Here is a 22,632-nt window from a genome sequence, read left to right on the forward strand (position 1 = left end):
TTCATACTGGCACAGGTTAGACAGATTTGCTGGGGAAGTGGGCATAAAAATTATGATATATATATCATACACATGGTGGAGGCACATGGCCTAGTGGTTAGAGCAGCAGACTTGTAGTCGAGGGATCACAGGTTTGAATCTCAGACCAGGCGATGTGTGTGTTTATGAGCGAAACACCTAAGCTCCACGCGGCTCCAGCAGAATGGTGAACTTCTGCTGACTATTTTGCCACAACTTTCTCTCACTCTTTCCTCCTGCATCTTGCAGCTCACCTGCGATAGACTGGCGTCCCATCCAGATGGGGAACCTATACGCTAAGGAAACCGGCCCTATGAGCCAGGCATGGCTCGAGAAGGAACAAACAAACATACCATACACATATGTCATGACAGAGAGAGAGAGAGAGAGAGAGAGAGAGAGAGGGGGGGGAGATTCAGTTTTTTTTCTTTCAATTAGAAACAAAATATAAACTATACCTTCTTCACTACTGCTATTTTGGACTATGCGGTGCCGCTTCTTATCTTGGAACAAATCATCTTCTACATGAGGAAAAAAAATGTATAATTATATTTTTGCTTTGACAGAGATGCTTAAAATATATAAATGTTTTTAAAAGCTCAGTTTTATAAATACTAGGGTTCAGTTCTATTTTCAAGGAATTGCATGAAGGAGAGCTAAATCTTGGACCCGTATACAAGCAAGTAGTTCTATAAACTAATATATCATATGGTATCCCTAATGACTGCTGCATATAGTGTCATCGTTTTAACATCCACTTTTCCTTGTTTGCATAGGTTGGACAGAGTTTACTGAGGTAGATTTTCTACAGCTAGGTTGCCCTTCCTGTTGCCAACCCATACATGTTTCCAAGCAAAGTAATATTTTCTCATGACCAGACATGTTTTCGCAGAATATTGGAAATGAATGACAGTCATTTACAGTAATCAATTAATATTAAGACAGGGAGACACAAATATACACACTCACATAAACATATGTACACACACACAATGGGATTCTTTCAGTTGTTTTTTTTTTTTCTTTATTGCCCAGAAGGGGCTAAACATAGAAGGGACAAACAAGGACAGACAAAGGGATTAAGTCGATTACACCGACTCCAGTGCGAAACTGGTACTTTATTTATCGACCCCGAAAGGATGAAAGGCAAAGTCGACCTCGGCGGAATTTGAACTTAGAACGTAACGACAGACAAAATACTGCTAAGCATTTCGCCCGGCGCGCTAACAAGTCTGCCAGCTCGCCGCCTTCTTTCAGTTGTTGTCTACCAAATTAATTAAGAAGGGCTATAGGAGAAGACACCCAAAGTATCACACAGCAGGACAGAACCTGAAACCAATGTCGGTGGGAAACAAACTCCTTAACCACACAGCTATGCCTGCACCGAAATGTCTACCTGGATTAAATCAAGCTGACAGTAACCATCATTCCCCAAATTACACTCTCTTGTTTGCTTGCTTGAGACAGCATTCACCCAGGGTGGGTTGAGCTGGCTTCATTCATCCTCAATGCTGCATCTCTCACAAACGCAGACCAGACCTGGCGATTTGAGGCAAACAACCGTGTGATCTCCAACCACTCCCTATTCCAGCGGCGAATGCCATAGACATGGGGGCCTAGTTTGGGTTCCAGATCAGCCTTGACTGCCATCAGCCAGGTTTTTCATTGTCCACCACATCGCTTTCGCCAACCCTGAAGGGGAACTGGAGCAATTGCTTTGTAGATGAATTCTCGTGGTTGACAAAGGAGGGCATAACCCAGCCAATGCTAACATCTCATTAGGATGACTTGTCGGAAGGAGGTGATTTTGCACTGGTGTCGCACCAAATTGTTGGAGACAAAGTGATGCCATCGGACATGAAGGATGCGGCGTAGACAGAGGTGGTCAAAGGATTCTAGTCGTTTAATATCTTCCACCCTCAGCGGCCATGACTCGCTGCTGTAAAGGAGAATCGTTCGCACTAGTGCTTGGTAGATCTGTACTTTGGTGGTCCATTGGATCTCAGATCTTGACCAGAGTCGTTCATTGAGTTGGTTGAAGGCTTGGCGAGCGAGGTCGATTCGGGTTTTAATATCAGCCTCACTTTGACCTGTGGCTGTAATGATGGCACCAAGGTATTTGAAACTCTCAACCTCTTCAAGAATACAGAGAGAAATTACACTCACGATTAAAAACGAGAATTAAGAAAAACAAAATACATTAATTTTAGTGTCCACCTATCTTTATAGCTTATAGCAAGTGATCCCTATTGATAACTTAGTGAACAAAAGCCTTTATGTCTTAACCACAAACATGTTAGTGCTTTGACTTGATAGCAATGACGTTATTTTCAAATAATAAAAAAATGATGATGAAATACTTTGTTTTATTCCAGTGTGAAAGGACTCTAGTTAAGCACAATACAGGACTGGGTGAATTGTTAGGGTTAGGGTTTGTGAAGATGGAGGTATGAACACAATGGACATTGCATCAGACCATGAAGCACTAGGCATACAGCAAGTTATCAAGTGTGTCAAAATCATACTGTTAAGTTAAGGTTAACATATTTAACGTACTGAGCCTAAAATAATGTTTAATCAATTGAAATTACAGTCTAACGAACAAAGTCATTAATGTTAATGTCAATAACTGTAAAAAAATTTTTTTTCAGATTAAAAAAAAAAACACGGAAAATAGAGAGAGAACTCTGAACTTTATACTGATTAACAACTGAGTGGTGGGAATACAGTGGGAAGAGAGTCTGATTTTTGGTAAATGCGGTGACCAAGAGATGATAGTGTGTGTGTGTGTGTGTGTGAGAGAGAGAGAGAGAGAAAGAGAGATGCTACAGATTGAAACATCAAATGAGAAGAGTGAGGAATACTCTGTATTCATGCCCTCCGTCATCAACCACGAGAATTCATCTACAAAGCAATTGCTCCAGCTCCCCTTCAGGGTTGGCGAAAGCGATGTGGTGGACAATGAAAAACCTGGCTGATGACAGTCAAGGCTGATCTGGAACCCAACCTAGGCCCCATGTCTACGGCGTTCACCGCTGGAATAGGGAGTGGTTGGAGATCAAACGGTCGTTAGCCTCAAATCGCCAGGCCTGGTTGGCATTTGTGAGAGTACAGAGAGATGATTGGTAATTCAATAGTTACAGGTTGGCATAAGTTAAACTGTTGTTTTTGTTTTTTTAAACACATGTAATAATGTAATTTTGAAAAGCATCAAGTTTTAAAGTGGGATGTGAATACATATAAAGGGGTGAGTAGGTAGATTAGTAGATCATTATATATACTTTTGGTTCATTAGTTGTGCATTTCTGTTGCAAGAGAGAGAGAGTTGTCTTGCCTGAGATCAATATTAATACCTTTTTATTTTCATTAGTGATGCACACTCAAATTAAATGGAATGAGGCATACCATACAATCTCCATGCATTTGATTCAACATTTTTTTCTCTTATTTCAACTAAGAAGTCCTTAATAATTGCGTTTAAATACAGAGTCCTTTATATCCAAATACAGCTGTCAATTCGATTAGGTTAAATCTCGTTTGTATCATTGGTACTTAATATCCGTGTTCCATGCTGGCATGAATGTGTGTGTATGTATATATATATATCACCATCACCGTGACCGACCAGGCTATCAGATGTTGCTACACATCGCTGATCACAATGCGCTTCGCATTGTTTTAGCCTTCAAATGACGCGACCCCGCTGGCTAAGCAAGCAGGCCAACAGAAGAAAGAGAGAAAGTTGTGGCAAAAGAGTACAGCAGGGATCGCCACAACCCCCTGCCGGAGCCTCGTGGAGCCTTAGGTGTTTTCGCTCAATAAACTCTCACAACACCCGGTCTGGGAAACGAAACCGCGATCCTACAACCATGAGTCCGCTGCCCTAACCACAGGGCCATTGCGCCTCCACACACACACACATATATATATATATACATACATACATACGCACACACATATATCAGCAAGTGTGGCTATAGGCATAAGTGTGGCTGTGTGCTTAAGAAGCTTGCTTCCCAACCATGTAGTCTTGGGTTCAGTCCCACTGTGCAGTACCTTGGGCAGGTGTTTTCTACAATAGCTCTGGGCTAACCAAAGCATTGTGAATGGATTTAATAGATGGAAACTGAAAGAATCCCATCATATATGTAAATATATGTGTTTATATATGCATTTGGAAAGAAGTGAGTGTCAGTGACAAGAAAGGCATCCAACCACAGAAAATCTGCCACAACAAATTCCATTTGACTCATGCAAATATGGAAAAGAAGATGTTGATGATACAATTTTCACATTCTTTTTTTCATACTGACACAGGTTGGACAGATTTGCTGGGGAAGTGGGTATAAAAATTATGAAATATATATAGGCGTAGGAGTGGCTGTGTAGTAAGTAGCTTGCTTACGAACCACATGGTTCCGGGTTCAGTCCCACTGCGTGGCATCTTGGGCAAGTGTCTTCTACTATAGCCTCGGGCCGACCAAAGCCTTGTGAGTAGACTTGGTAGATGGAAACTGAAAGAAGCCCATCGTATATGTGTGTGTGTGTGTGTGTGTATATTGGTGCGTCTGTTTGTCCCCCAACATCGATTGACAACCGATGGTGGTGCGTTTACGTCCCCGTAACTTAGTGGTTCAGCAAAAGAGACTGATAGAATAAGTACTAGGCTTCCAAAGAATAACTCCTGGGATCAATTTGCTCGACCAAAGGTGGTGCTCCAGCATGGCCACAGTCACATGACTGAAACAAGTAAAAGAGTAAAAGAGAAAAAGAGAGTATATATGAGGAGTTTACTTTCAAAACCAGTATAAGTTCCTATTTGGTCGATTTCATGATAACCATTAAAACAATCCGCAAGCTGCTGGCTTCATGCATCTGAATTCTTTTTCAGTTAAACTGGGATAGATGTTATATAAGACAGCAGATGAATCTTATTTTTCCAATCAAAATCAGATATATTCAAGTTGTTTTAAACAATTACTCAAAAGCCATTCCCATGCATGTCTGGTAAGCCCTTCATATACCATACATATACATCATGACAAAGAGAGAGATTCAGCTTTTTTTTTTCAATTAGAAACAAAATATAAACTATACCTTCCTCACTACTGATATTTCGGACAATGCGGCGCCGCTTCTTTGTTTGGAACATATCATCTTCTACATGAGGAAAAAAATGTATAATTATATTTTTGTTTTGACAGAAGTGCTTAAAATATATAAATGTATAAATGTTTTTAAAAGCTCAGTTTTATAAATACTAGTGTCTAGTTCTATTTTCAAGGAATTGCATGAAGGAGAGTTAAATCTTGAGCCCGTATACAAGCAATATTCTCAAAGAGTTTGGTACCATTTGCTTAAAGTTAAGCAGAAGAAAGTGTTTTCACCCATATGCAAAATTCCTGCAGTACATCTACTCAGAATTCTTCACTGTACTCATTGCCAACCCTCACCTTACTGACAGCATCTCTGTACATGGCTTGTACAGCTCTTACCACTCATCTATCCCCAGTTTCCTCACTGACCACCAGATAAGGGACTGGGGGACCCTGTCAAAGGTTGTCTCCAAGTCAACAAAAGCCAAGTACAGAGGTTTATCTTTGGCTAGATATTTCTCCTGCCGTTGCCTTACCAGAAATATAGCATCAGTGGTGCTTCTGCTTGGCACAAAACCAAACTGCATCTCACCTAGGCTAACTCGCTCCCTAAATTCCTACAAATTCTTTATATGATCAATTCAGCATTAATTTTGGTGCCCCACGACACACACACAGTGAAATGATTGAATAAATATAGCTAGAATCAAGACACTTTGTGTCAGGCGTACACTGCTTCCATGAACAAAGACCTCAAAGGACTTTGACTGAAACAATTAAAAAGCGTTTTGGCTACAGGCACTCTATTGCGTCCATGGAAAAGGCATTAAATTGTACTTGTCTCAATTTAAGTACCACATTCTATTGGGACTGTAACAGGTTGATAGCTGTAAGAAAACTGAACTCAATATACACTACCCTTATGGTATAATGCTAGCGGAATAATTATATATATAACTTAATTATCCACCACAGTACCATTGCTTTTAAGAATTGTTTAATAACAAGAGCTTTATAATGAGCTCATATTTTTTATAAGACATCAAATTACATCTACATCATCATTTAATGTCTGTATTCCATGCTAGCATGGGTGGGACAGTACAAGAGCCAGCCAAGCCGAAGCCTGCACCAAACTTCTGTGACTGTCTTGGCAGGATTTTTACAGCTGGATGCCCTTCCTAACACCAACCACCCAGCAGAGTGGACTTAGTGAGTTTTATGTGGCACAAGCATAGGCAAGGTCAGTTTTGGCAAGGTTTTACAGCTGGATGCCCTTCCAAACACCAAACACTTTACAGTGTAAACTCCTACCCACTAGCACTTCTTTTATTACAAATTACCTTAAATATGTTAAATATATACTGGTACTTCAAATTAAGTAGATACTCTTAATTTGAAAATTACATTGTAAATCATTTCTCTTAATTAGTCACAGGCGTTTTTTTAGTTTAAACATTATAATAAATTATAGTATTAAAAGTATTTTAATATAGTTGCGTGAATTAGTATCAATATGTTACTAATATTCAATTTATTGACCCAAGAAGAGTGACATAAAACTGAAGCTGGTAGGAACTAGAAAGAAATGCCTGTACATGTATAATCATATGTGAACATACCCACAACATACACGAGTTTACTTTGTGTTCTCATGTTTAAAAGATTATAATGAACATAAGATTTAATTAATATACATTCTCAAGTTCATTGCATATACTTAAACATAAAATCTGAATAATTCCATTTTCTGCACAAGTTATGAATGAAACAACTACATAAAATAAGCAGATTAAAATAGTTTACCTGAATCAGATTCTTGAAGAGGTTTTTTGACTTCTTTCCTATTTAAGAGAAAATAAGAACATTCCTTAAAACAATACTTGCTAATTAATTTAACTTTTAGGTTTAATTATCATCATCAACGTCCATTTTCCATGCTAGCATGGGCTGGACAGTTCGACCGGGGTCTGAGAAACCAGGAGGCTGCACCAGGTTCCAGTCTGATCTGGCAATGTTTCTACAGCTGAATGCCAACCACTTCATGAGTGTAGTGGGTGCTTTTGACGTGCCACCAGCACAGGGGCCAGGGGAGGCTGGCAACAGCCATGACTGGTTGCTAGTTTTTACATGCCACCGGCACGGGAAGCCAGTCAAGGCGGCACTGGCATCGGCCACATTTGGATGGTGCTTTTTACGTACCACTGGCACAGGTATCACAAGTTTTCAGATTTGATATTTCACTAAGGGAATATGGTAAAATACAGTATCATTTAGTGTGAAATTGCAGGTTGAAATCAAAAGTGCATTTATATACACTTTCTATTTATTTCACTTTTTCTTATATAATGATACAGTATATGCAGTAATTCAGTTTATAAACTAATGTTTATCATAAAGTTCACCTTGTATATATAATCAATTTCATCATCATCAACTAGTATCTATGTTCCATGCTGCATGAGTTAGACAGTTTGGAACTGATAAGCTGCACCAAGCTCCTTTCTGTTTCCAAGGCTGGATCTCCTTTCTAACACCAAGCACTCCAAAGAGTGTACTGGGTACCGTTAACGTGTCACTGGCACAAGTGCTTTACACATGCCACCGACATTGACCATAGCTACAATTTCACTTAGTTTGACGTGTCATAGCACAGCAAGATGTGTGTGTGTGTGTGTGTGTGTGTGTGTGTGTGTGTGTGTGTGTGTGTGTGTGTGCGTGTGGTGTGTGTGTGTGTGTGTGTTTATGTCTCCTTTTGACGTTATGTAATTGTTGTAACTGAACGTCCTTCATTTCCAACATTCTGCAAAAACATGCCTGGCCATGGGAAAATAATACTTTGCTTGGAAATGGGTATGAGTTGGTGAGAGGCAAGGCATCAGGCCATAGAAAATCTGCCTTAATAAACCCTATTCTACCAGAAGCATGGAAAAGTGGATGTTATAGTGGTGGTAGTGGCAGCGGCAGAGGGGGAGTGGGAGGAGTGGGGTGGAGTGGGAGGAGGAGGAGATGATGAACTACTTTTCATCAACTAAATCTACTTTCCTGCTTTTGATATTCACTGCTAAACCGTGTTGTTCCAATATGTAACTATAAAACTTACTGCATATTATTAGAAGTATTTCTAGATGGTTCTGTATTTTCTGATTTGATCGCAATGCTCTCCGATTTTCCTGTAAGAAAATGGAAATTATGATATAATAAGGTAGCTTGTATCAAAACATTCTGAATCAACAAAATACCTAATCAAACCTCCTGCAAATCCAAACTTCCTAACTTCAAAAACGAAGGATTTGTGGTAAGTTTACAAATACATAACTACATCCATGAGATACAAACCTGTAACATATGAAAACCAAAACACTGGTACTTTATCCATCAGTAATCTACACCACTGTCAAATTCTGATAAGGTTAATTTTTTTATTCTGGACTACAGGAATGCTTACAAACTGTAACTAATACTTGTATTAATCCTAGAACTCCATAGGGCCATCAGGTTTCCATAGTATCAAGTATACAAGATATAAAAATCTCCCTGTATTAATAAATTTCCCAGAGAAGTCTGGGACTTATTAATACTAGGTTGAGGAAAAAGTCTGTGTGCTGTGTTAAAATAATGATTTTTTTATGCAAGAATTTATTCAAAAACAACGATTAAAGACCATCATTTTCCACGGCCTTCTTCTAATGATCTGCAAGCTTTTGGATTTGGTCAAAGTACCAATCCTTCAGCTTTGAATCGAAAAATTCTTGACAGGCTTCTTCAACTTCATCGAATGATGCAAATCGGCAACCTTTCATAAAGTGCCGCATAGATCGGAAGAGACCGTAGTCAGATGGAGCAACGTCTGGACTATAGGCTGGATGCGGCAGAACTTCCATACCATCCAATTCTTCAATCTTGTTGCTGGGTTTCTGGCAGTATGCAGCATTGTATAGTCTTGTTGAAACAAAGCACGTTTTCGACGAATACAGTTAGTTTCCATTGAACATGACATTGACTGAATTAACACAAACACTACAAAAATATATTTTAAAAAAAGCATCATTTTAACATGGCGCACAAACATTTTCCTCAACCTAATAGTTAGGCAATCACCTCATCTACACTAACGAGACCTCAGAAAATTTGAAGTCATGACCTACTCACTCTTCAACAGGTATTGCACACACCATATTACAGGTAACACCAATACTCCTAGTTTCACAAGATATTACTGTATTACTGACAAAAAGAGAAAAAAAGGTAATGACAATACTCCTTCTACTAAAGTCACAAGGCCTGAAATTTGTGGGGAGGGGACAAGTTATTTACATCGACCCCAGTGTTTCATTGGTACTTAATTTATCAAGTCCAAAAGGATGAAAGGCAAATCAACCTTGACTGAAATTGAACTCTGAACGTAGCGGCAGAGGAAATACCACTAAGCATTTCACCCAGCATGCTAATAATTTTGCCAGCTCACCACTTTAACCCTTTCATTACTATATTTCTGACCAAAATACACCCCTTATGTGTTTCAATTAATTTCTAACGTAATCATAAATTTAGTCTGGTTTCATTAAACAACTATAACTTTTTTATTTATCAATATATTAATCTGATTTTTGGAAGATAATTTAATGAAATATTCTCAACCAATTCTATACTATAATTTTTGTCACAAAGTGACTCTAATTGCAGGTAGATACAGGTAAATTCAACAAAATATAAAATTAAAATTTTGTTCAAACATTGCTATAGAAAATGGGTTATTAGCTAATATTCAATTGGGTATACAACAAAATTTTACGATAGAATTTGTTATTCTGGGTAACTTTCTGATACCCATAATAATATTTACGGCAAAATAGTCTTAATTTCATTTAAGGTTATGGGAAACCACAAACTATCGTTTCTTTCGCTTTGTTTACATTTAGCGTAACGATTCGTTTCCGCCGTAATGATTTCAAATAGGCTCATTCGAAAAAGTAAAAAGAAATAGTCTAAGGCTTTACTCTTCTAGGAAAGTCTGTGGCTTGGTCCAGTTTGTTCAGAAAAATCACCGAAAGAAACAGTTTTTAAATTTTCACTCCATTCAGGTGCCAATTCGTTTTCTTTATCGCTATCGGAGATCTCAGATTCACTGTTTTCACTTTCGGAAAATGAAACATCAGATTCATTATCAAATACCACGTGCTTTTTTTTTTCAGTCATAGAGTTAGATTTATGAAGGTCTTCAGTAGAAAATTCTTCGAATTCTGACTCGCTGCTTGATATAATGAAATTCGTATCCATTTTTTGTCCGAATTACAAATTTTGAAAACACAATAGGAACAAATTTCAGAAAAAAATCTCTCAAAATTCACGGAATTAAAATTACACTTCGATTATTGTACAAAACTGTAGTTGAACTGTTTACAAAGTATAATACGTGTTTTCACGAATGTACTAAAGAGATTTGCTCTGATATTCTCATTTAAATATGAATAGGTAAATTCGGGCGGCTTTGGGCGGTTTGGTCACATTAACCAAAATTTTTTTCGGGCGGCTTTGGGCGGTTTGGTAACGAAAGGGTTAATGCCAGCTTGCCTTATTATTATTATTATTATTATTATTATAATCATAATCGTCGTTTAACATCCGTTTTCCATGCTGGCAAGCCAGAAGGCTACACCAGGCTCCAATCTGATCTGGCAAAGTTTTTACAGCTGGATGCCCTTCCTAACGCCAACCACTCCGAGAGTGTAGTGGGTGCTTTTTACGTGTCACTGGCACAAGGGCCACTCAGGTGGTATTGGCATCAACCATGCTCGAATGGTGCTTTTTACATGCCACAGCACGCGACCAGTTAGCCGGCACTCTCATTGGCCACAATGATGATTTCACTTGCCTCAACAGGTCTTCACAAGCGCAGTTTATTGCCCAATGATTGACAAGTACTCTTAAATGGGCTGGTTATGCTGCACTGGCATACACCATGGTTACAGTCTCACTTAGCTTGCTGGGTCTTCTCAAGCACAGCATATCTCCAAAGGTCTCATTCACTTGTCATCATCTCGGTTTGAAGGTCGTGCTTCACCACCTCATCCAAGGTCTTCCTGAGTCTACCTTTTCCACAGGTTCCCTCTACTGCTAGGGTATGATACTTTTTCACACAGCTGTCCTCATCCATATGCAACACATGACCATACCAGCACAGTCGTCTAATGGTTTCAAATTTTGGCACGTGGGCAGCAATTTTGGGGGAAAGGATGAGTCGATTACATCAACCCCAGTGTTCAACTGGTATTTATTTTATAGACCCTGAAATGATGAAAAGTAAAGTCAACCTCAGCAGAATTTGAACTCAGAACATAGCGATGAGTGTAATATCGCTAAGCATTTCGTTCAGCGTGCTAAAGATTCCGCCAGCTTGCATTGAGAAGAATTATTTGGGGTTTGAATAATTCACTTCTGAAAACTGGAAACATGGGTGCTTCATTCATCATCCTTAAACAAACTTTATTCAGGGATCTTTTGAGCAGGATGGGCTACTCAACCTGAAGAAAATTCTAACTGAGCCCCATCTGCAAGGTTATGTTATTTATCTTGATATGTGGTCAGTACTTGGACAGGAGGCTGAATGCACTTTTGCCGAAGGATGAGAAGCTGAAGTCATGAAGCTGAACAGACAAGATGCCGAAAAGACAAGAAAATTAATATTTAATCTTGTTAAATCCTAAGTACCAAAGCAATGAATTGGACATAAAACTATGTAGGTAGGAATATTTTTTTTTATTATTGTGTCCATTCATCTTTATGTCCGTTCAGCATAGTGTCTGTCTAGCATCTTGGCTTTAGCTTTTTGTCCTTTGACAAAAGTGCATTCAGCACCCTGTCCATGCACAATGAGATCACCATGTCACACACATATGGTTGTGATGCATGTACTTGGTGTACCCTTATCAGACGGGGAGTTATGATGGATATATTGAACTCCGAATATTTGTACCCCAGTGTCACTTTGATGGCATACATTGCTCTCTCACATAATAATAATAATAATAATAATATACATACCTGCAGAAGAAAAGAAAGATAGCACACCAGTTGGTTTCTTTGAAACCTGAAAATAGTAATTAACAATAACTCAACCATTTCCTAAAATCTTCTAATACAAACTTCAACAAAACAACAAATTACACACTTTTAAGAAATGCAACTACATGATACATAACAGATTTATTCTAATTAAGGAACCAACTATTTTCAATCTACCACTATTTTCAGCCTATGCAAACAAATTCCTCTGCTAGGGCTCAGTAGAAAAAATGTAAAATTTCATTATCTTTCAATTTTTTTACTGGAGCGAAATTGTATCATTGGCATTCTAAAAGATTGAATTATTATTAAAATTAAATTCATGGTATTTTTCAAAGAGGTGTTATTTCATTGATCAACAATATTTAGTTCAACTCCTACCAACCTTTTTAGCTGCCTGTTCCTTCTTCGGTTCAGAATTATTACTACTCTGATCTGTAGATGCTTGTTTGGAAATATTATTCTTATTGCATTGAGCAAACATTCCAGCAATTACTGATTTGGTAACTGAAGCCTTGGAACTGTTAGTGCTGCTGTTATTGTTGTTGTTATTGCTGTCACTTTTTGTTTTAATGGATGTTTCATCAGATGTCTATTAGAAAAAAAATCAATATAGAGTTACAAAAATATTCATTCGTGTGTGACAAGCTCAAAACTTTAACCATTTCATTACAAAATTGTCTTGAGACAGCCTTCAGCCATGTGTTAGTAACGATAAACGTCGCCCTTTTTCAAGCCTAGCCAGGCTCATGGGCCCGGTTTCCATGGCGTATGTGTTCCCCCCAGCTGGACGGGATGCCAGTCCATCGAAGCATTACTCAAGAAACAGGAAGAGAGAGTGAGAGAAAGTTCTGGTGAAAGAGTACAACAGGGGTCGCCACACCCCCTGCCGGAGCCTTGTGGAGCTTTTAGGTGTTTTCGCTCAATAAACACACACAATGCCCAGTCTGGGAATTGAAACTGCAATCCTCTGACTGCAAGTCTGCTGCCCTAACCACTGGGCCATTGCACCTCCACATGCGCCCTTTTAAAGCCCAGCCAGGCTCATGGGCCCAGTTTCCCGGTTTCTATGGCGTATGTGTTCTCCAGCTGGACGGGATGCCAGTCCATTACAGCATTACTCATTTTTGCCAGCTGAGTGGACTGGAGCAACGTGAAATGAAATGTTTTGCTCAAGAACACAATGCGTCGCCCGGTCCAGGAATCGAAACCACAATCTTACGATCATGGTGCTGACACCCTAACCACTAAGCCACGTGCCTCCACCCAGATTTACCTATTTATATTTAAATCAAAATATCAACACAAATTGCATCAGTATGTAAATTACAACCTGATTTCACCAGGTTAACTAACATCTGTTGAACACCATCACCATTTGAATTTGTTACAACATAAATTTTATATTCTCCAAATATTTTGGCTCTCTCAGACAGTAGTGAAAGCAAGAATAATTCCAAACTGGAATGAGAACTTGAAAAAAATTTCTTTTCCATATTTCTCAAAAAGAAAATAAAGATAACGATGCATTTTAGGAAGCTATCAATGAACCTTGCTGTGGCACCTATTTTTCCAACATGAAGACCTGAAGGCGGTTTTAAAACTGTATCAATATTTTCATATACATGAAGGTGGCATGCTGGGCAAAATGCTTAGCAGCGTATCATCCGGCTTTATCTTCTGAGTTCAAATTCCACCGAGATTGATAAAATAAGTACCAGTTGAGCAATGGGGACAATGCAATCAATTTACCTCATCATCATCGTTTAATGTCCGTTTTCCATGCTGGCATGGGTTGGATGGTTTGACTGAGGTCTGGAGAGCCAGTGGCTGGACCGGGCTCCAATCTGATTTGGCAATGTTTCAACAGCTTGATGCCCTTCCTAATGCCAATCGCTGTGACAGTGTAGTGGGTACCTTTTACGTGTCACCAGCACGGGAGCCAGTCAGGTGGGCCTGGTATCAGCCATGTTCGGATGGTACTTTTTATATACTACTGGCATGGAGTTAGTCTGGGGGCACTGGCATTGACCACGTTCAGATGGTGCTTTTTACATGCCACTGGTACGGGAGCCAGTCAGAGGACACACTGGAATTGACCACATTTGGATGGTTCTTTTTATGTGCCACTGGCATGGAGCCAGTCAGGGGACACTGACATTGACCATTTTCGGATGGTATTTTTATCGTGTCACCTTCCTCTGAAATTCTGGCCTTGTACCAAAATTTGAAATCAGTATTTATTTCTTTATTGCCTACAAGGGGCTAAACAGAGAGGGGACAAACAAGGACAGACAAAAGGATTAAGTTGATTACATCGAACCCAGTGCATAACTGGTACTTATTTAATCAACCCTGAAAGGATGAAAGGCAAAGTCAACCTCGGCAGAATTTGAACTTAGAACGTAGAGGCAGACAAAATACTGTTAAGCATTTCACCCGGCATGCAAATGATTCTGCCAGCTCGCCAACTTAAATCAGTATTTTCAGATACATGATGCCAGAAATACACCAGCATGAAGTGGGGAGAGGGGAGAATTATTTGAATTAAAATTTCTCTTGAACACTGTACATAGGTGGTTGGGGTATAAAGCCTGGATAAGTTTCTGACAATGCCAAATATATCTATAAAATGGGTTTTGTAAGGCAGACACTGCAATGGGTTTCAGCAGAAAAGAAATTTGTCTATGATTTCATACAAGAATAAGAGACAAACTCATTTCCATCCATGTCCACTCGTCCTGTTTTGTGAACAGCTGTGGTTATAAATTTCCAACAAGCTAATTACTAATTCATTACATCTCCAATAGTGAGAGTGACAAGACAGTTTGTATAACTTATGTGAAATAAAATACCACAAGGTATTTTTGTTTTGAATACACGCATTTTATTAGACATTTCATCTGTATCTTTTGCCAAGAGTCTGGAATCACATGGCTGAGAAGCAAACTTTTTAATCACACAGCCATATCTGCACCTTAAACCAATCTTGAGTCATTTCATTTGGAAAACCAAACATTCAAAGATCTAACCTAACTGTTTTTTCCCAAACTCCTTTTGTACTTCTCGTACAGTACAGTACTTCTCTATGGCTGTGAAACGTGGCCTATGCGGATGGTCGATCAACGAAGGCTGGAAGTCTTCGACAATGACTGCCTCCGGTGCATTCTTCGCTGCCGTCGGGTGAATCAAGTTCCCACCGCCAATCTCCGATTTCACCTGTCTCTATGGCCCCTTCCATCTGTCCTTCTGCAATGGCGCTTGCGGTGGTTTGGCCAAGCATGTAGGCGTCCGGTGGGTGAACTGAGCCGTGATGTCCTTCTCCCAACTCCACTTCCCAACTGGCGGAAACGCGCGGGCGGGCAACTGAAGACCTGGGCTACGACGATCAAGGAGGACCTCTCCGTGCTCACGGGTCCGCAGGTGGTCGGCCTGCGTCGATGGAACCGTGACTGGCTTGCTATCTCCAGTGAACTGGCACAGGACCGTCGTGCGTGGGCTGCCATGGTTCGAGATGCCTCGAGGGTGGTAGAAGAAGCCGACTCAACCCGCCCAGGGTGAATGTCGCCACAAGTACAAGTAGTAAACTCCTTTTGTTCTATATTGATCAGTGAAGCAGCAAAGACATAACTGATACATGCCAGCTAGCAAGTGCAGAATCCACAATACTTCTGTACAAATCCTGCAGAAATTAGCTGAGATTTTACCTGTAGATTGATGAAATTTGAACTAAATAAGCTAAAATGGAAAAAGCAACTTAAGTACAGGATTTCAGATTGAATGATTTCAGTTTCTATGTTGTATCTACAATAGAACTAAGAAAAGACACTCTAAAAGCAAACCATGTTTCCTCATCTCAGAGACTGGGCATCTTGCTAGAAAGCACCACTAATCCCATACGACCTATGAATGAGACAAGCAATTTATAGAATATTTACAACAGACACAGGAGTGGCTGTGTGGTAAGTAGCTTGCTTACCAACTACATGGTTCCAGGTTCATTCCCACTGCATGACACCTTGGGCAAGTGTCTTCTACTACAGCCTTGGGTCGACCAAAGCCTTGTGAGTGGATTTGGTAGATGGAAACTGAAAGAAGCCTGTCATATATATGTATATATATGTGTGTGTGTATATGTTTGTCCCCCCCAACATCGCTTGACAACCGATGGTGGTGTGTTTACGTCTCCGTAACTTAGCAGTTCGGCAAAAGAGACCGACAGAATAAGTACTAGGCTTACAAAGAATAAGTCCTGGGGTCGATTCGCTCGACTAAAGGCGGTGCTCCAGCATGGCTGCAGTCAAATGACTGAAACAAGTAAAAGAGAGTTAAAGAGAGTAACCTGGACAGAAAATGTGGAAAGGACAATAAAAAAATGTACAAATTGATTTACAAACCTTTAAAGGAGAATTAGGTTGAATATCCTCAGTTTTAACTTTCCTCTCTGTCTTTTGTGCTGCATCATACTTAACTGCACTATACCTGCAGACAATACAAAAACATATAACAACTTGTCAATAAAGCTTTCTTATCTACCTCTGCTATTACCAACCACACTATTCCCATCTATTTACTTCTGAGCCACCACAGTCGGAGTCAGCATGTATTCAAGAACATTAATCACTGACACAGGTCAGGGGATTGCATTTCACTTGTATTTTATTTTTAACTTGGTTTCTCTGGCTGAATGCTCTTCTCAATGCCAACCACTTTCCAGAATACAAGAGGTGATTTTTCTCTCATGGCACCAGTGCTACAGACATGCCAAGACCCCAACAAGTTTAAAGGGATCTCTCACCTTTACAGTTTATAGTGTGTAGTGGGTATATTTTTCTTGGTATCAGCAATAGAGAAGCAGCCATGTCTAAAGGAACTTCACAACTCTATGCCTCTAATCCCTTACAACCTCTTTACAAAGTCAGAAGCATGAATAATAGCAATAAGGGGGATAAATAATAGGAGGAGGAGTGATAGGGTTATATACCATAAATCCTCAAGTATGATCCGCATTTTTTCCCCAAAATTTAAAGGTCAAAATCCCTAGTGCGTACTATAAACGAGGTTAAAAATGAAAATTATTTTCTAAGCAATGTCCGAGTCTCTATTTGCTGTGCAGCAATGTTTATTCAGCTGCATTTTGGGATGTCAGGTGCGAAAATACCTTAAGCTAAGCCTGAAAGCAATGAAGTCATAAAAGAATCATCCATAACTTGCAGTAAGCAACAGTTATTAAATTAAAAGTATTCAGAACACAGAATAACATGTAACAAAAACAATTTGCAAACATATTTACATTCCCATATAACAGTTAAGAACATCACCATTATAGTATTACGCATGCACGGAAGTGTTTGTTCGACTAGGTGCTGCTAGCTTAATTACGCACGACTCAAGTTAGAGAAGGGGTGCGTATTATACACAAGGTTTAGGTTTTTCAGAGGTACAACCCCCTAAAAATCACCTGCGTATTATACTCAAGGATTTACAGTACATATCTTCAAGCAATGACAGAAGGCAAAGTGACCTAGTAGATAGAGCAATGACTTAGACCCAGGATGTTAGAAAGAAAAAGGAGCGAAATCATGATGGCGGACGGAGTGATGACAGATAGTGCAGGAGGAGAATGTGAAATTAAAATGTAATTTACACAAATGATCTCCTGTAGTTTCCTATACATAGACTTTTGAGATGAGCAGAAATGTCAAGTGATATGGGTTTATAAAAAGTAGATAGGCCCTGTACCACGCTGGGGCATCACTTTGAAGAATTTTTAGTCAAATGAATCAACCACAGTAGTTAATTTTTTTGTTTTTAAGCCTGATGCTTATTCCATCCATCTCTTTTGCTGAACTGTTATGTTACAGGGATGTAAACACACCAACACTGGCTGTCAAGTGATAGTAGGGGACAAACACACACACGCACACACATATCTATGAACGGTTTCTTTCAGGTTCTATTTACCAAAGCTATAGTTGAAGACACTTGTGCAAGATGCCACATAGTGGGGCTGAACCCAGAACCATGTGGTTGAGCAGCAAGCTTCTTACCACAAAGTCATGCCTGCACCTATGATACTTAAGTTTCTTGTTGCCTTAAGCTTATAAAGATGTGTGGAATATAAAAAAATCCCTAACTTGAAAAACTGGTGAGCATTGATGACAGGAACAGCATCCAGCTGCAAAACCCTGTCTCCAATAAGTCCCTGTCTAGTCCATACTAACATGGAAAAATGGACATGAAATGAACAAACTGTATGTAGTAGTATTAGAGTTTCTCAAAACATCTATAAACAACTGCTATCAGTAGCAAGGTTTCATCAGTTTGTATTTGCTAGTTTGTAATAATGTAAACAAATATGAACAGAAAAATCTCAACTAGGATTGAAACTAGGTTAGGCCAATCTTTTTCTGTCCATTTGTTCACATTTGTTCAAGTGCACTCAATTACATATCACAGCATCAGCTAAAAGCTTGGACTGTTTATAAAGGTATATCTTAATGTCCATTTGAAAGTATTAAACACACACTGTTTAGTTCATCAATAATTAAATAATGAAAATTATCTTCTCTGAAATAATTTACAGCAGAGATGTACAAGATTAGTCTGCAACTCTGAACAAAGTTAAAAGTAAGTCAATCCAGTAAAAACCACACTTTTCTCAAGAACAATATAATATAAACTCTGAATAATATTTGACATTTAATATAAGAGAAGAACGATATTCATTCAAGTAAAGAATAGTAAGTTTAACATCAAACCTGGATGAGTCAATCTCACTTTCTTTCATTTTCTGGTAATCTGTAATATATAGTACACTGGAATCCTAAAGAAAAAGAAGTAATATCTTTATTATAATTTCAAGATATCTTTAAGCAATTATAGTATACTAGGTTATAAATTGCACATACATGTACAATATTTTTTTTTAATGGCTCAGTTAAAGGCAAAAAAAACAGCATCTATAAAACTTTTCTGAGTCTCCAAGACTCATGGGAGGAAGTTATCCTCTGACCAGAAACCTGGATGCTTACAACAAAATAGACTCTGCTAAAGACACCCAAACTGACTTGTAGTTGAAGTCTCTCCAAGAAGAGAATCACTCACTCAGACTTCCAATATAATTCACAGGGATTTGGTCAACCTAATATCTAAGTAGAAGACACATTACCCAAGGCACTGTACAGTGGGAATCATGTCAAAAACACAGATCGTGCCCAACAGTCTAGAAGGTAGTAATGACAAACATGTATTTTGAAACAAATGATTATAAGATGTAAGCAGCCAAACAATCAGTTTTATGGATCCCAAGGTAAGAAGTGTTATTTGTGTTCTATGTTTCTATGATGGCAGAGTTTAATCTTTTAGATACCAACCCACCTGAGCTGCTTTTTGTTCTATAACACAAACTTTTTGTTTTAAAGTGATCTAAATTAAAATCTGCCATCAAAATTGATTTATGTTCCAAATACAAGTTTAATAATGACAGTTATTTTACTAAATTCATTATTTTCAAAATTTATTGAAACAAAGAGAAAGAATTTCAACATAAATATGGTAACGAAAAGGTTAAATTAATCCATAAATATACTAATTTAAATTAAAGTATATCTCTTAGTCTGATGCAAATTTTCCAGCAAGGTAGAGTGAAGCAACTGCAATGAATATTCTATCCAGCCAACCATGTCACTATTTCTGAGAGGGTCGTGGGAGTGAACCCTCAGGCATTTCCTCAATAGGGTCCTATCAGAAACAAGTGTCTGGCTGGATTCCCAAGCATGGTCAACTAAGACTGGATATTATCCAGCCATCTCAATCTTGGTCTTCTTCTAGGTTTTGTACCTGTTGATTCTTCTTGAATTTGTCTTGCAATTGTTTCCTGTGACATTCTAATCACATCTTTTTATCTTTTATCTTTTACTCGTTTCAGTCATTTGACTGCAGCCATGCTGGAGCACCGCCTTTAGTCGAGTAAATCGACCCCGGGACTTATTCTTTGTAAGCCCAGTACTTATTCTATCGGTCTCTTTTTGCCGAACCGCTAAGTGACGGGGACGTAAACACACCAGCATCGGTTGTCAAGCAATGCTAGGGGGACAAACACACACACACATATATACATATATACGACAGGCTTCTTTCAGTTTCCGTCTACCAAATCCACTCACAAGGCATTGGTCGACCCGGGGCTATAGCAGAAGACACTTGCCCAAGATGCCACGCAGTGGGACTGAACCCGGAACCATGTGGTTGGTTAGCAAGCTACTTACCACACAGCCACTCCTGCGCCTATGTTCACAATACTTTTAGAAGTATTCTAATACAATTAGAAGCTTTGACTTCTAATAGGGAGAAGTAGCAGCTCAACATGGAGGGACTCCCTTATCAAATATAAGTATATTACAGCTAGCCACTGCTTAGCATTTTCATTTAAAATTTGTAGATTCATAATACCCTTCAGGTGAATAATTGATTTATCTTTATTAAATGTTTCATATACAGTCATGTGTCATAAAATATATGAACAATTCCTTGATTAACAAACTTATAAAATAAACTGACCTTTAATTTGGATTTTTGAACACTATATATATGACAACTGTATAATTGTTGAAGAGAGCTTTTAACAGTTTCCAATTTTTCTTCAGGAACCACACTACAAAAGACCACCTAAAAGCAAAAAAAAATTTCTGTTACATTTGACCACCTCAATGATGTAGATAAGTCATTATTACAGTTAATCATTGGAAACAGTTGAATAATTACTTAATTACTTTCTTTGAAAATTTTCATTGTATGGATGAAGACTCTTACCATTTTAAACATACAGAAAATCCTTAATTATGAAAAAAACAAATACAGGGTATGTCAGTATTTTGAGGTCATTTGTAGGAATGAAGAAAAAGAAGTATAGCACATCAGAGAAAAACTTTAATAAAAAGAAAATTGGTACAAATAATTTTGAGAGTCCTTAAAATCTAGGGATTACTTCATATTTATATGACCTGAGCATAATATCTTCAGAGGGGCAAAATATACCAGTATTTCCTTGGATGAAACCATCCCTTCATGAGGTTAACATAACCTCTAATTGAATTTACATATATATATATATATATATATATATATATATATATACAATAAAAGGCTTCCAAATAAGGAAGTGTTGTGCTAGAAACACAAAAGGGGATAAATTCATGAAAGGAATGAAAATTAAAAACGTTTACCATCTCAGCTATATCCTAGACCGACGGTTTCTACCTATTTTTAGCAAGCAAACAGAATATATTTGCCAAGGCAAGGTTCTTCAGTAGGAAGCCTTCGTAATCCTAGATGCACAAACCGTTAGAAGCACATGTTGATCTAACGGTTTGTATATCCTAACTTTTCAACCTCTGTGCAGACGCAAATCATACCCGGCAACAGAGAGGATGCCGGTAAAAAATTTACGAGCAAATTTATCAAGCAATATTTAAACAGAGTAAAATAGGGTAATATGTTTTATATATATATATATATATATATATATATGTAAATCTGAAAGATTGATTTACATTTCTGTTTGAATTGTTGCTTTTAATCTGAGTATTGATCTAAACTGGTTTAATTCCAAACCATAACATTTTACTCATCCTTTTTACATTCTTTTATACAAGTCAACAAAGCAATGTTGAAAATAACTGTGAGCTGTATATTGCTGTGTCATTACAACATACATCAGTTGACTTTTTATTTCTAATATGATTCTTGCTAAAGAAAATCATTACTAGCCTCTTAGACCTAGGGATTACTCACCCATTTAATTCTGAAACACGAATATAGCTAAAAATCAAAACAGCAAGAATTAGAATACAGTACTTTTGCAAGGATAAACGTTAGATTTTCTTTGACAAGACATATTTCATACCCTAACAAAACCTAACAACACTCAATCCTGATCAGACAGTATCAATATACATAAAAGTGTGGAAGAGAGAAAGGGTCTACCTCAAGTAAACCTAACAGAGATCAGCTATTGAAGTTGAGAGCTTTGATGAAGGAAAAACAGGAAAAGCAGATAAAACACCAGGAATAGTAAATAGTGACAGAAAAGAAACCAGTGAAATAGGATAAGCATTAGTCATTTGTCTTGTCTATCAGGTAGTATACATGAAGGAGTCATGCTCAATAAATAGTGTTGCAATATTATCATCAACTGGTACAAGGGCAAATGCAAAACTCCAGAAAGAAGCAGCAGCAACATCATCATCATCATCATCATCATCATTTAACGTCCGCTTTCCATGCTAGCATGGGTTGGACGATTTGACTGAGGTCTGGCGAACCAGACTCCAATCTGATCTGGCAGAGTTTCTACAGCTGCATGCCCTTCCTAATGCCAACCACTCCAAGAGTGTAGTGGGTGCTTTTACGTGCCACCGGCAGGAGGGCCAGTTTGGTGGTACTGGCAACG

The 22,632-nt window shown here is 38.4% G+C and overlaps 1 protein-coding gene across 4 annotated transcripts in view; it reads right to left on the reverse strand.

Moving 5' to 3' along the window:
* Positions 1 to 22,632, reverse strand: part of LOC115211748 (DNA polymerase delta subunit 3) — a 34,674-nt gene that overhangs the window by 5,863 nt on the left and 6,179 nt on the right. For 2 of the 4 annotated variants that reach the window (XM_029780402.2, XM_036503271.1), the window contains exons 4-12: positions 20,742 to 20,849; positions 18,941 to 19,005; positions 16,577 to 16,661; positions 12,565 to 12,771; positions 12,159 to 12,204; positions 8,218 to 8,287; positions 6,921 to 6,958; positions 5,116 to 5,178; positions 477 to 539 (exon numbers count right to left, since the gene is read on the reverse strand). In XM_029780402.2, the coding sequence (XP_029636262.1) occupies positions 477 to 539; positions 5,116 to 5,178; positions 6,921 to 6,958; positions 8,218 to 8,287; positions 12,159 to 12,204; positions 12,565 to 12,771; positions 16,577 to 16,661; positions 18,941 to 19,005; positions 20,742 to 20,849 (745 nt within the window). The remainder of the gene's footprint in view (positions 1 to 476; positions 540 to 5,115; positions 5,179 to 6,920; positions 6,959 to 8,217; positions 8,288 to 12,158; positions 12,205 to 12,564; positions 12,772 to 16,576; positions 16,662 to 18,940; positions 19,006 to 20,741; positions 20,850 to 22,632) is intronic. The other 2 variants (XM_036503269.1, XM_036503270.1) reach the window with 2 other exon arrangements.

Source organism: Octopus sinensis, linkage group LG5, assembly GCF_006345805.1.
Source record: "Octopus sinensis linkage group LG5, ASM634580v1, whole genome shotgun sequence".
NCBI lineage: Eukaryota > Metazoa > Mollusca > Cephalopoda > Octopoda > Octopodidae > Octopus > Octopus sinensis.